The 12,627-nt window shown below is 55.3% G+C and overlaps 1 protein-coding gene across 1 annotated transcript in view; it reads left to right on the plus strand.

The window, feature by feature from the left end:
* Nucleotides 1-4,401: 4,401 nt before the first annotated feature.
* The window catches only part of Galnt2 (polypeptide N-acetylgalactosaminyltransferase 2), an 84,186-nt gene continuing 75,960 nt past the window's right edge, over nucleotides 4,402-12,627 (plus strand). Inside the window, exon 1 of the mRNA XM_047520926.1 lies at nucleotides 4,402-4,656. Coding sequence (XP_047376882.1) covers nucleotides 4,540-4,656 — 117 coding nt within the window. The 5' untranslated portion in view covers nucleotides 4,402-4,539. The remainder of the gene's footprint in view (nucleotides 4,657-12,627) is intronic.

A 12,627-nucleotide genomic window follows, 5' to 3' on the forward strand; every position in this document is an offset into this window, starting at 1 on the left:
GCCCTCCACTAGTGTCACTGTCATGGCCTCTCCAACCTCTGCTGTGGCTTTCGGCAGTTACCCACGCTGCAACCAGCTGGCCTTAATGGGAAGAAAGACAGGTGCCCTCTTCAGCACCTGTACTCTGTCAGAATGGACTCAGGTTCCTATTGTATTTGGGTTTGTTTTGAGCTGCATGTTGTCCGAGATTTTGTGGGTGGGGTGGTGAGCTTCATGCAGGTTGCCTGAGCTGCACGGGCTCACTCTCTTTCTCTTTTTCTGTCTTTCTTTACTTTCTATCATAACATGATGTGGGCTTATCTAGTACCTTCTAGGCCCAGTGATGGAATCACTGATTCCTTCAGGAAACGTTCTTAGGGTGGAATCGGAGTGGTCTTCAGCAAGCAAGCTCTGGGTGCAAGGGTGAGCTCAGGGTTGCAGGGTGTCAGGGTGCTGGCCTCCACTGGCCAGATCTAGGAAATATCCGCACGTGGTCTGGACCCTGGGTTGTGTGTGCACAAGTACATGAGCACAGGTGTGTGTGTGAAATGAGCTCCAGGCCTGGTCTGCAGGGATCTCACCGGCCTTTCTCAGTCCATGTTGAGTCTGCCTCCTTCCACGGCAGAAATCTCAGTTCCCCAACATCCTGAAGGGCACAGGATGCGTTGAGTAGTTTAATGGCTACATCTTTAACACTATTAAAAAATCCCTGAGAATTAAAAATCCCTGGGGATGAATGGGCCACGTACCTTGTTTGAAAGTCACAAGCATTACTTTCTTGTACCCCTGTCCCTTATGTTATTCATTGGCAACATAGTTGGGTTCAGGTATTTTGGTTTGGCTTTTTTTTTTTTTTTTTTTTAATTCTCCTCCCTCATCTGTTGTTTTAATTTTGCTTTTTGAACATGTAGAACATTATCATGTTTGCAAAACCTAAACCTAGAAAAAAAGGTTACTTTTCCTCATATCCCTACTCCCAACTCCACTGGTCACCAATTGTATTGTTTTCTGGTCTACCAGTACTCTGTGTGGCTCTGTGTGCATTTTGCCAAAAGAAGCAAACATGCCCAGTGTGCAGACCACATGTGCACACTGTTTCTCTAACATAAGAAGTCGCTTAGGCTCTCTGCCATGGCACTTTGCTCCTTTAACTTATTTTTCTTTCAACTCAGGGCACATCCTGGAACACTCCTGCCCGCCCACAGAAGCCGGCCTGGTCTTCGGTCTTGTATGTAGTGCTTGTCAAGCATTTTGACTTTGGGTCCATTTGGGTGGGATGATCATTCTTTGTAGTTTTGGTTTGAAATGGAGTGAAGTCTGACATAGTTCCATGTCTGTGGACTCTGTTGAGGTCTTCATTGTCCACTTACAGTCTCACCCATTTCACAGGTTCATGCTTTTACCCTCAGGGTCCGACCTCCTTGCACGTCAGGATATCCCTCCTCTCTCCAGGGGTGTGGACACCACCTCTTCCACTTTGCCGCTTGTGCTTCATTGTGGTGAAACACACAGGAACCCACCATCACCATCATCCCACGTGTGCAGCTCGGGGGCACCAGGAGCACTGTTAGAAATACCCAGGAGCCACAGGAAGTCAAACGCTGCTTCTGGGAAGTGGGTGGGCGAGGCAGACCTTCACTCCTAACAGCGGGGTGCGCGGCCCTTGCCCTGACCAGAGGAGCGTGGTTGCGCAATCCGTGTGACTAGCTAATTTTAAAATTGGGGCAGGCAGGGGCTGGGGCTGTGGCTCAGTGGTGGAGGGCGTGCCTAGCACGTGTGAGGCACTGGGTTCCATCCTCAGCACCACATATAAATTAAAAAATAAGATAAAGGTATTGTGTCCATCCACAACTAAAAAAATTTTTTTAAAAATTGGGTCAGACAAATGGAAAGATCGAATTAAAATGGCTACAATGCATCCAATTAAGATGGAATAGTAAATCCTGAAGATGGACCATGCCACCTCCTCTTTCTCACCACGCTCACCATCCACCTCCAGAGCCTTGGCTCCTTCCACCCAAAACTCTGTCCCCACACACAGACGCCCCCTCCAGACCTTGGCGCCCACTCTGCTTTCTGCCTGCAAGGGGCCGCTCAGTGCACCTCACGACATCGTGAAGGGACACTGTGGCGTGCGTTCCTGCACGTGGGCCTCCTTTTGCTGGACATGGGAGCGTGGGGTGCAGCCAAGCTGCAGTGCATGTGCACTTCCCTTCCTTTCCAGGGCAGGGGGACTCCACTTGGCCAACGCCTTTGTTGTTTGCCCATCTTCAGGGATTGCAAATGCCACCATGTATCTGTTCAGGTTCCTGTTTCCAATTCTTTCAGCTCAAGCTCAGTAGTGGGGTTGCTGCGTCTTATGGTAATTCTGCCTTTGTGAGGAGCTGCTGCTGGGCCTTGGTCCACGAGCACAGGAGCTCTCCCCAACCTGCTTGGCTGGTTCCCCCCAGTGGCTCCCTGAGAGTCCTTGAAAAGCCCCTGGGCGTGGTCACGCTGGATCCTGCACCAGGCTCGCGCGGCTTGGCCTGGCCTCGGGGCTTGGAGGATGGGATGGCCACCTGGGCCAGAGCTCTGGCCCTGCTGTCTCCTTTCCAGACTGCTCTTGGGAACTCCGATGCCAGCCTCATTTATTATCTTCAAGAGTAGTTTGATCTTTCTTGCCTTTAGAGTTTAAAAGTTTCATTAAGATATGTTTTGGAGTTGATTATTCCTGACCAGTTTTCCACCAGCCAGGAAGGCACTTTGGGTTTGAATATTTGAATGTTCCCTGTTCCTGCAGTTTCCCCAGATGGTGGCTCCAGTACCGACTCCAAGACTCGTGCCTATGTTAGGGACTCCAGTGATGGTATCTTGGTCCTTCTTTCCCAACTTTCATTTCAGCAACTTCCCCCTGAATCTTTTCACTTTTAAATCTTATTTCCGATTTCTTGATTTTCTTGCCATTCTTCAAGGTCCCTTTACCTATTTTCATATAAATAAGTTTTCTCCTAGCTGCCTTGTAGCTATCCTTTCTTCCTGGTATAGATTCTGCCTTTACTTCCAATTTCTTTTCTGAATTGGGTCAACCTTCGCTGTTTCTTCCTGGTTTGTGTCTAGTCTGTTCCTGGTGTTTGAACTCCTGTTCCGAGCTGTGTGTGCATACAGACACCTGGCCCTTTATTCAGTTTGGTGGGTAGAAGAACCACTGCTTCCACTTTGTGGTTCTTCTGGGGGAATTTTTGCCAGGCCACTCTCATGGTTCCTTTTGTCGTCATTAGGAATGGAACAAATTTTTTTTTTTTTTTTTTTTTTTTTTTTTTTTTTTTTTTTGCAGTAGCTTTTGCCCTTGATTTGAGTTTTCTTACTCCTAGGCATCTGGGCAGGTTTCCAGGCTGGGAGTTTTCTCTCCCACCTGTGTACTGAAGCGCAGAATTTCATACATGATGCCCGAGGCTGAGGAGGGACCAGCTGTCTTATTTCTGCAGGATCTTCTGACTTCCTTCTTTTCCTTCACCCCCAGGCCTCCAAAGGGCATTACCTTTTCCCTATTTATATGACTTGTCCTAAGAAGCAAGGTTTTTCTCATGGCTGCCACTTCTTTTCCCATTTTTTTCCTACAAAGTCTCTTTTCCTGATCAATTTTTAGTTCTTGGTGTTGAACTTTCTCTTTACATAAGGAGGAGGCATTGTTTCCCCTAAGTCCTTGGCTATAGTGGAGGAGCTCTGTTGGAACTTATGTCTTTTCTTCCTTCTTCCGTAATCTGAAGCTTTCTGCTTTTGTAGAGGCCATGGGTAGATACCATCAGCAACTGCCATTATCCTGGGACTCTGAGGCTCTTGAAAAACTGATAATGTGTCAAGTGCTGGTAACATTTCTTCCTTTTTCAGGAGCACTGGCAACTTTGACGCTACGAGGGCATGCCAAGGTCACATCGACGTTGTGACAAGACAGCTGTTTCTTCCACGTTTGGAGATGCTCCCTGTGCAGACTGAGCTCTTCTTTCAAGAAAATATCCCATGAAAAGGAAACGATTTAAGGATAAAATTTGCCTTCCTCCCCATTTCATATTTGTTTAACATGATCACTTCCTTGATATTAGACTGTTCAATCCAGAAAGGCGTGCCTTTGAAAGTCACCTTCCCAGGTTCTATCTTAACGCCCCACCTCTGCGTAAATAAAACGGTGAACCCGACACTGGAGATCGGGGGCGTTTTGCTGCAAGCTGAGAACGGAAGCTGCAGCGAGCGGCCGCGCAGTCGGGCCCAGGGCCGGGCCTCGCGCTCCGCCTCCGCCACAGCCACCTGCCAGTCACGCCGCGCGGCGCTCGGGGCGGGGCATCTTAGCCCAGCAGACGCGGCCCCGCCCCGGCCCCGCCCCCGCGCGCCGATTGGTCGCCCTTTGCTCCCTGACCCCGCCGCCGGGCCGCGCTTCCTGCCGGGCGCCGAGCGCCGCCCGCCCGCGTCCCCGCGTCCCCGCGTCCCTCGCGCCGGGTCCCGCCCCGCGCCCGGTCCCGCCCCGGCCCGCCCGCGCCCTCCGCCGCCGCCGGCCAGGCTGCAGTCGGCGCCGCGCCGAGTGGGAGGATGCGGCGGCGCTCGCGGATGCTGCTGTGCTTCGCCCTGCTGTGGGTGCTGGGCATCGCCTACTACATGTACTCGGGGGGCGGCTCCGCGCTGGCCGCGGGCGGCGCGGGCAGGAAGGTGAGTGGCCCGGGGCCCGCGGGTGCCAGGCCCCTGTGCACCTGGCCTCCACCCCGGCCCCTATGCACCCGGCCCCCACCCCGACCCCTGTCCACCTGGCTTTCCCACTGGCCCCCGCCCACCTTGTCCCCCGACTGGCTTCTGCCTACCTGGTCTCTCCGGACCCCTGTCCTTCTGCACCATCCCCGACCTCTGTCCGTTTGGTTCCCCCACTGGCCCCTGTCCACTTCATCTCCCTCCGCACCCCCTGTCCACATGACTGGAGTCCTGTCCCCGCGCAGCTTGCCCTGCGCGGAGTGTAGGGGAGGGTGCGGGGAGCACAAAGGGGTGGGCAGCGAGCAGAAGGAGCGACTGCTCTTCCTGCTCGGTGTGCACACTAGGAGTCAGGAGTCCAAGTTTCTTCTCGACCCCTCGGTACAGGCGGCAGCAAACCCTCGCGCCTACCTCCGGCCACCCTGCAGGCTGTGATCGCTTGTCTGGCCCCATCTGCCCTTTGCCGCGCAGGGCGCGGACACCCGGAGCCACACACGCACACCCAGCCCCGCCCCGGATGGCCGCCGCGCCCGACCCCGAGCGGGCGCCAGAGCCCCGCGGCCTGGCCCCGGGTCCTTTCTGCCCAGCGCGGTCCCTGGCCTCCCGCGAGGACGCGGCCTCCTGCGCTTGCGTTTCCCAGCCCCACTTCCCGGTCCCCAGTCCCCCTGGATGGGTGTTTCCCACGGGCGCCAAGGGCCGAGCCATGAAGCTGTGGGGGAACATGGGACTGCTGTGTGGTCCTGCTGCGTGGCTGGCGGGTTTGGGAACCGGGAGGACTCGGAGCACCGGGCCATCGTGTGCCAGCCCCTGTGCTGTCGAGCTACCCTGCTAGTCGGAGGGGTTTCTGGGGTTTTATTGTCTTATAGGCTTTGAAAGCAGCCTTCTCTTTTCCAAAGTCCTTAAGCCTCATTAGTGACACCAGGAACCCAGAAAGTCAGTTAATGGAGTTGGAACTTGTCTGGGCAAGGAGTGAGGAGATGAACTTGCAGCCGTCCCAGACATCTGGGAGAAGCCTGACCTTCCATGTCACACTGGGCTTGGCTGCCTCTAAGACAGCTGCTGGCTTGCCCCTGTCCATCCATTCCCAGCCCTGGCTCTAGACTGAGGTAGGTAGAGGTGTCTGGGTTAGCTCTTGGTGAGTCCATGGTGGCTCTTTTCAGAGTGGCATTGTGGGGAGAATGTCTCCATGTGCAGATGGTCTGGCTTGGTGGAACTGACCTGGGCTCTCAGCTCTGCTTTTAGGCTGAATCCTTGAATTCTTGAATCAAGAGCAGGCGACTTAGGAAGCAGTTTGGTTCTAAACTGGAATGATATTTACAAGCTTGTCTTCCCAGTAAACTGCCCTGGCCCCTGGCCTAGCCTGGCCTGCTGGTGAGACCCCTTATCCTTACCACTGCAGTAGCACAGGGGACTAGGGCAGGTGTGTGGGGTCAGCTTCCCAGGGCTTGGTCCTCAGCTGGGAGCTGCAGCTGGTGGACAGTTGGCAGGGGCTTCTTGTTCAAGCCTCGAGACACACCCTCACCTGCACCCCCACCTGTGACCTTTAGCTTAGAGGGAAAGTTCGAGGAATCCTCATGGCCAGGTGAAGACCAGGTGGAAGAACTGGGAGGTGACTGTGTGTGGGTTGGGGTGCTTTGGGGTGCTGGTCTACCAGCCACAAGACTCACTCCCAGCCCCCAGAGGAGGAGGGAGTGTATAAAGGCCAGAGCTTTTGACATTGCCGAAGACTCAGCCCAATGGGGTGGACCCTGACATAAGGAAGGGAGGACCTGAGATGCTTTCTGGAGGGCCACCAGTACCTGCTCTCTTGAATTCCTGACCTATAGGAGAACTGCCTCCCGCAGACTGTTTCCCAGGGTTTAGACATCTTCATGATAAAAGAAAACATGTGATTTGTTCAGCTTGTTAAGTATGGACATAAAAAAGATAGTGGTATATGCATGAAATAGCAGAATTTAAATACTATACTTTTTTATTTTAAAGAGATAAATGGGCTTATATTTTTTCTTTGTTTTCTACTATTCATGTCAGGGCTTTGATTCCACATTCAGCCAATTTCTCCACGTTCTGAGGTTTTTCATGGGGCATCAGTCTTCAGGATTAGACTTCGGGGCTTGTCTGAGGGAGCGTACTAGGTTTTCTGCTATTTCAGCAGCACGGCCTGGGCTCTTCATTGTGTGCCCTGCCTGTTAAATAACTCATTGCAGAACTGTTATTCTCCATTTGGAAACGCAGAAAGTCAGCTCACTTCAGATTGCAGATTTAATAAACCAAACAGGAGTAAGAGCTGAAAACTGACCCCCCACCCGCACTTGCTGCAAAACTCAGGACTCCGTGCTGATGCTCAGGATGTGTGTTAAAGCAATCTGTGCACAGTTTCATTTGGCATTTCTTGTACATTTGTAGTGGCCTCCCCCTCCCCATATTTAGCTCTTCCTCCTGAATTGATGAGTTGCTCTCAAGGAGGCCCCTACCTTGAGCATCTCAAATGCTTTAAAATTATAATCGTGTTAAATCTCCCCAGGGTCCTGGGCTGTTTGGCACAGTGGAGGTGCAGAAGAGAGGAAGGCATTGCTGTTTAAATGAAGTGGCCTCTGGGTGAAGTGTGGCTACCTTGGTGGAAAGGACAGGGCTTCCAGTGGGGGAACCATGTGCTCTGCTGGGAGAGGGCAAGACATGTGCCCCTCATCTCTGCATCCCCCATCCTTGGGGAGCCCAGGGCCTGCAGCACTGCCCCTCCTGGGAGCTGGTGTGGGTGCTCTGCCTTTGCTCTGGGAGGAGCAAAGCAGCCCCTAGGTGAGGACTGAGCAACAGGTGGTGTTGGGGGAGGGGCTCCTGGCATGGGACCAGGGGCTTCCAGGGACTGGAGTGTCATACTAATTAGGGGAACCTTAGGTGTGCAATTGGAGAAGGACTTTGGGACTAAGTTGTGGAGGGCTTCAGATGCCAGGTTGGCATTTTGGCTCTTGACTTAGCTGGTTTAGGGAACCAGCAACGTTTTTGAGAGGGGAGTAGACACCCCTGAGAAGGGAAAGGGCACAGTTCACTTGTTGGCACTAGTGAGACTTACTTTCTGCCTCTTTCTACTTAGTGACCTTCACTAATTTACTGAAGCTCTCTGATCCTCATCTTTACAGTAGGGATAAGCATTCATATCCTGTGACCTTTTTGAGGATTACATGCTATTCATAGTTTCTGGCAAATAGTGGGTGCTGAATAACTGATATGTAAAAAAGGAGAAGAGAAAAAGGAAACCCTTCAAAACACCTGGAAATGGAGTGAGCCAGGTTTGTAAGTGTTGTCTTGGATTCTGTGTAACTGGGTCTTTTTATCCCTTGTCTGTGTCTCTGAGACTAATTGGGTTGGTTCCTTTGGGGCTGTGCTGTGAACCTTGACTGCCATTAATGATGGACTCCTGGAAAGTTGTCTGCCCCTGCCAGCTCCCCACCCATCTGTGGTGTCACAGTGGGTTCCCATTGGTGGGCAGCCAGCAAGACAGTGGACCCAGGTGCAGCTTGCCTTGGGGCTTGCTACTATTGCAGGCGACTGGTGGGTGTGCTCCAGTGGGGAGCGCTGGGTCGCAGGCTGGCGGGCTCCCCAGGCTCCCTGCCCTGTCCCTCCTGTTGGGAGGTGACTGTGGGCTCAGAAGCATGCTTGGTTTGCATGTGAGGCTTGCCATTTCACGCGTGTTCGCTCTCTCTGGTCAGTGTGCAGTTCAGATGCCATTCGACAGTATTGCAGTTGGGATAGCAGCAGGGAAGCACTGGGGACAGTCTGCAGATGGCCCTGGACGATGAACTGCTCAAGGAGAGCAAAGGTCCCAGCTGGGAAGTTCCGTTGTGGCCGCCTCTGGGCGTTCAAGCACAATGGAAACAGACTGACTGATAAAGAGCGCAGGTGCCGAGCCCTGCCCTGGGCCCTGCAGCAAGAGGGGCGCACAGTGGGGTCAGCTTGCTCAGGCTGCAGGTTGCTGTCAGGCTCTGCAGTCTGACTCCTGCTGGGTGGGCTCTTCTGCATTCTGCACCTGGAAGAGGGGACGAGAGGTGGTCAGAACAGTGGGCAGTCTGTGCCTCCTTGCTGCTGCTGGTCTTGGGCCTTCTGGCACAGGGAGTCACTTGGGGAAGGTGCAGATCCAGTGACTGAGTGGTGAGCTGCTGCTGTGCCTGCCCAGAGGTGAGGTGGCAGGGACTGAGGCCTGGACAGCATTGGGAGCCACTGGTGGATATCTGGACAGGTGGCAGGATGTTCTGAGAAGAGCCCTGGAGGCTCCTGATGGACCAGCAGTCTGCACATGGAACCCATGGACTTGGCCAAGCCCACTCCCCTGTGGATCTTGGTCCTTGTTCCTGGTGAAGCCTGTTTGGGAAGCTGCATGTGCAGAGGTGACCTGAGCCATGCAGGTCAGGTGGAGACTCACGTTCAGCCACGCCACACAGATTGTGAGAACAAGGTCCTTCTGTGGGGCATAAATGTGCCACTCAGTGGGCTGCCTTCCCTATTCAACAGGAGTGACCCCCACCACCGTGAGGGCTGCAGTGCCCAGGTGCCTGTGGTGATGGCGCACTGAGTGCCTTCCTGCACAGGCCTGCTGGTGGCCTCGGGGTCACCTCCTTCCCGTGGGGCTTTGCTTCTGTGTTGCTGCTGTTGCTCTTGGGCTCCTGAGTGGTCCTGGGACGGGCTGGGCCCAGGCAGTCGCTCTGCATGTGTGAGTGTGAGCTCACCAGGACAGTCTGTCTTCAGAGTGTGGCTTTTCCTCTTATGGTACCAAGACTCCCTGACCTCTGACCCCCATGTGACTTCGGGGTTAACTCAGTGTGCAGGTGCCAGTGATGTGTAACTCAGCCAAGACAGCCTCGCCCGCTTTCTCCCTGTAGACCATGTGCCCTCTCCCAGGGGTGCAGACCAGGCCCTGGCACTGAGAAGTCCTTCCCGTGGGCATGCCCCTCAGCCACCGTGCTCCTCCCTGGCCCCCTCCTCCTGTGGCACAGGAGGATGGAGACACTGGCTTTGCGCTTTCCCACGTCCAGTGTGGGCCTGGGGAGTGTGTCATTCGTACAGATGGGTTTCTTAGTATGCCACAGCGCAGACAGCAGTGATTCATCAGGGCTGGATCCAGAAAACCAACCCTGCTGCAGGGAACCTCGCTCGCAGGCCTATGCTGAAAGAGCCCAGACCTGCAGCGCTGGGAGCCCCTGTGTCCAGCAGGCTGGCCCTGCCTGGGGCTGGGCAGTGGCTGATCACTCCTGGCCCTGCAGGCTGCCTGCCCTGGTGAACTGCCCATCCCACTTCTGCTCCCAGGAGTGCCCCACAGGGCAGGCCGTCCCATCCAGGTCCTCCTCCCGGCCACCTGGTCCTGTCCGAGGCAGCAGTTTCCTGTCCTTAACCCTCAAGGAGGCAGAGTGGCCAGGAAAGATGGGGGGAGTCCTTGGGCTTCTTGAGTCCAAACTGGGCTACATGTTTTGGTCAGGACCAGGGGGCAGTGGCCACCTTGGTTCAGGGTTTCTCACCAGGTACAGTTGGTGTTTGGGCTGGATGACGCTTTGTAGTGGGGGCTGCCCTCTGTGTTACAGAACACTGGCAGCGTCCCAACCCCTGCCCATGTTGTGCCAGAGCCCCCTCCCCACTGGCTGTGGGTGCTGGTGCCAAGCACGTGTGTGTCCAGGGGCAGAAGTGACCTCTGTGAAGGCTACAGTGGTAGATGTTGGCCTCCTCTCCACCTGTTCCTGTGCTTGGCCCTCCGGGGAGTCTCTAGTGTGGTCTGGGCGGCACCCCTGCCCGCCAGGAAGAAGCACATGAGTCTTAATTTTAAACTCAGTGCCCACATCGACGCGCCCCTGTGCACAGCGCGGTCCAGGAGTCCTGCAGCTGGAGCTGTCCTCAGAACAGCCCTTTGGTTTCTCCCTTTGTGCTGATGGAGGAACTGAGTGGGGAGAGGGCGGGGGCTTTCCTAGGTCTCAGCTGGTGGGAGCTCCTGGCTCCCACCCCTCCCTGGCTGTGGCAGTGCCAGTCCTGGTGCACCCAGTGCGTCTGCCCGCTGAGGGCCTCCTGGGCGGTGCACCCTGGCACCCTGCACGCAGGCAGCGTCGGCTCCTTGGCCTTTTCTTTGTTTCTCTCGTTTGCTCCACTAACTCTGCATTCCCGCCCTTGGTGCCTGCCCTCACCGCCTGTACCTTTGCAGTCCCCGTACCTTTCATTCTCTTACCCAGAGTCTTTGGAGACCTATTGTGTGCAGGCATGGCTTGATGCTGGGGATCTGTGAGGAGCACAGTGGGTGCAGGGTCCCTGTGCTTGGAGCCTCCACTCCAGGAGGCCTGAGGGACGAGTACCACCGGGTCACCTACCTTGTGGACACGCTGGGTGCAGTGGGCTCAGAGCAGCACAAGGGGCCTGGGTGTCGTGCTCATGGGTTCACGGACAGGTGGCCCTGGTCTCGGCTGTACCCAGCCGCTTTCTGGGGTCTCTCTGTTCTTTGGCTTCTTGTGCTCAGTGACAGAGCCAGTTCCCCAGGATGTGTCTCCCCCTCGTGTGACATGTGGGGCTTTTTGCTCTTGTTGCGCTGGGTCTGGAGATGGTGTGTGCCTGGCTGCCACACTGCCCTTGTGGCCTGTGCTTTGTGCTTCTTGACCCCTAAGCTGACCTCCGCGCAGTGCCAGGTGAGATGGGGTGGTGACCCAGGGTCATGCAGGCCCGTTTGCAGACTCTGCACATCAGCCTTTCGTGAGCAATCTTGCTGCAGCCCAGGATCTCCACTGCCACGTGGTTGCCGGGTGTGGGTAGGTCGTCCATACACGTTAGCAGGAAGCAGAGGCCAGTCCTGCCCAGCGTGCCCAGCTTTGGGGAGGCTGTGGCAGTGTGAGTAACGTCTAGGTCCTGGGATCTGTGGTATTTTGAGGAGAATAAAGTGGAACTGTGACTTGTTGCCCATAGCCACTCAGGGAGCGGCCCCCGTGGGAGCTTGCAGCTGCAGTTCCCAGAGGCTGTCGGCCTGCTCAAGGAGCCGTCATAGGCTCTGTGGGGCAGAACATGCCACCAGTGTGCTTCTGGAGGTGGTGGCCAGGAGGGTCCCCGCCTCCGCCTCCTCGAAGGTGCTGCTCTGTGAAATCGACACGCTTCGGAGGAAGGGGCTCTCAGCTGAATGTCCTGAGGAGCTGTGCAAATTGAAGGCCTGGTTCTGGGGCTGCCCACTGTTATCAGGACTCAGTCAGTGTGGGTGAGTGGTGGGCCTCGAGCCCCCCCGGGGTGCCTCCTGCCTCCTGCGATCCCTTCGCTCTGGGCTCCCCCAGGGCCGTCCCCCGCTCTGGTCTGGCCTACCCTCCAGGAGCTCCCCAGCTGCTCGCTCGCCCTGGCTGCCTTTTCTCCCCGCTGGTTTCTGGAATGCTCCCTTTTGCTTTTCCCTGTTGGCGGACTCCGAGATGCCATTATGTGTAAGCCCGCTGTTCCTCCACATGCCCCTGGAAGGGGAAACCGCCCACTGAGCCGTGTCTTGGAGTTTCCTCGGCAGCTACGTTTATCTCCTACTTGTTGGGAGAGCCCTGTCTGACGTCATTAGACATCGATTTCCCAGGTCTCGCTCTCACGCCTGGACTCAGGGAAATGTGAGTGGAAGAAGTTGGGAATGGTGTTCCTGATCTTGGATCCAGCCTGTCCCAGCCCCCCTTTTTGCCACTTCTCTTGGTCACCTGCTGTGCCACCAAGAGTGTGGGTCTCATAGCTCTTCCCAGAGGGGCCTGTGAAGCACTGAGTGCCCCCAGCTCCAGCCTGAAGGTCTCATGGCAGTTGTGCAAGGCTGGCCAGCCTTCGGCTCTCTGGGAGCTTTGCTGGACTCCAGCTTGCTGTCCACACTGACCCACACTGACTTGGCTTCTAGGAATATTGTTCCTGGGTTTCCTTCTAAGCCATTGACATGTTCATCTGTTTTGAGGTTTGAGCTCGTAATGA

This window comes from Sciurus carolinensis, chromosome 12, assembly GCF_902686445.1.
Source record: "Sciurus carolinensis chromosome 12, mSciCar1.2, whole genome shotgun sequence".
NCBI lineage: Eukaryota > Metazoa > Chordata > Mammalia > Rodentia > Sciuridae > Sciurus > Sciurus carolinensis.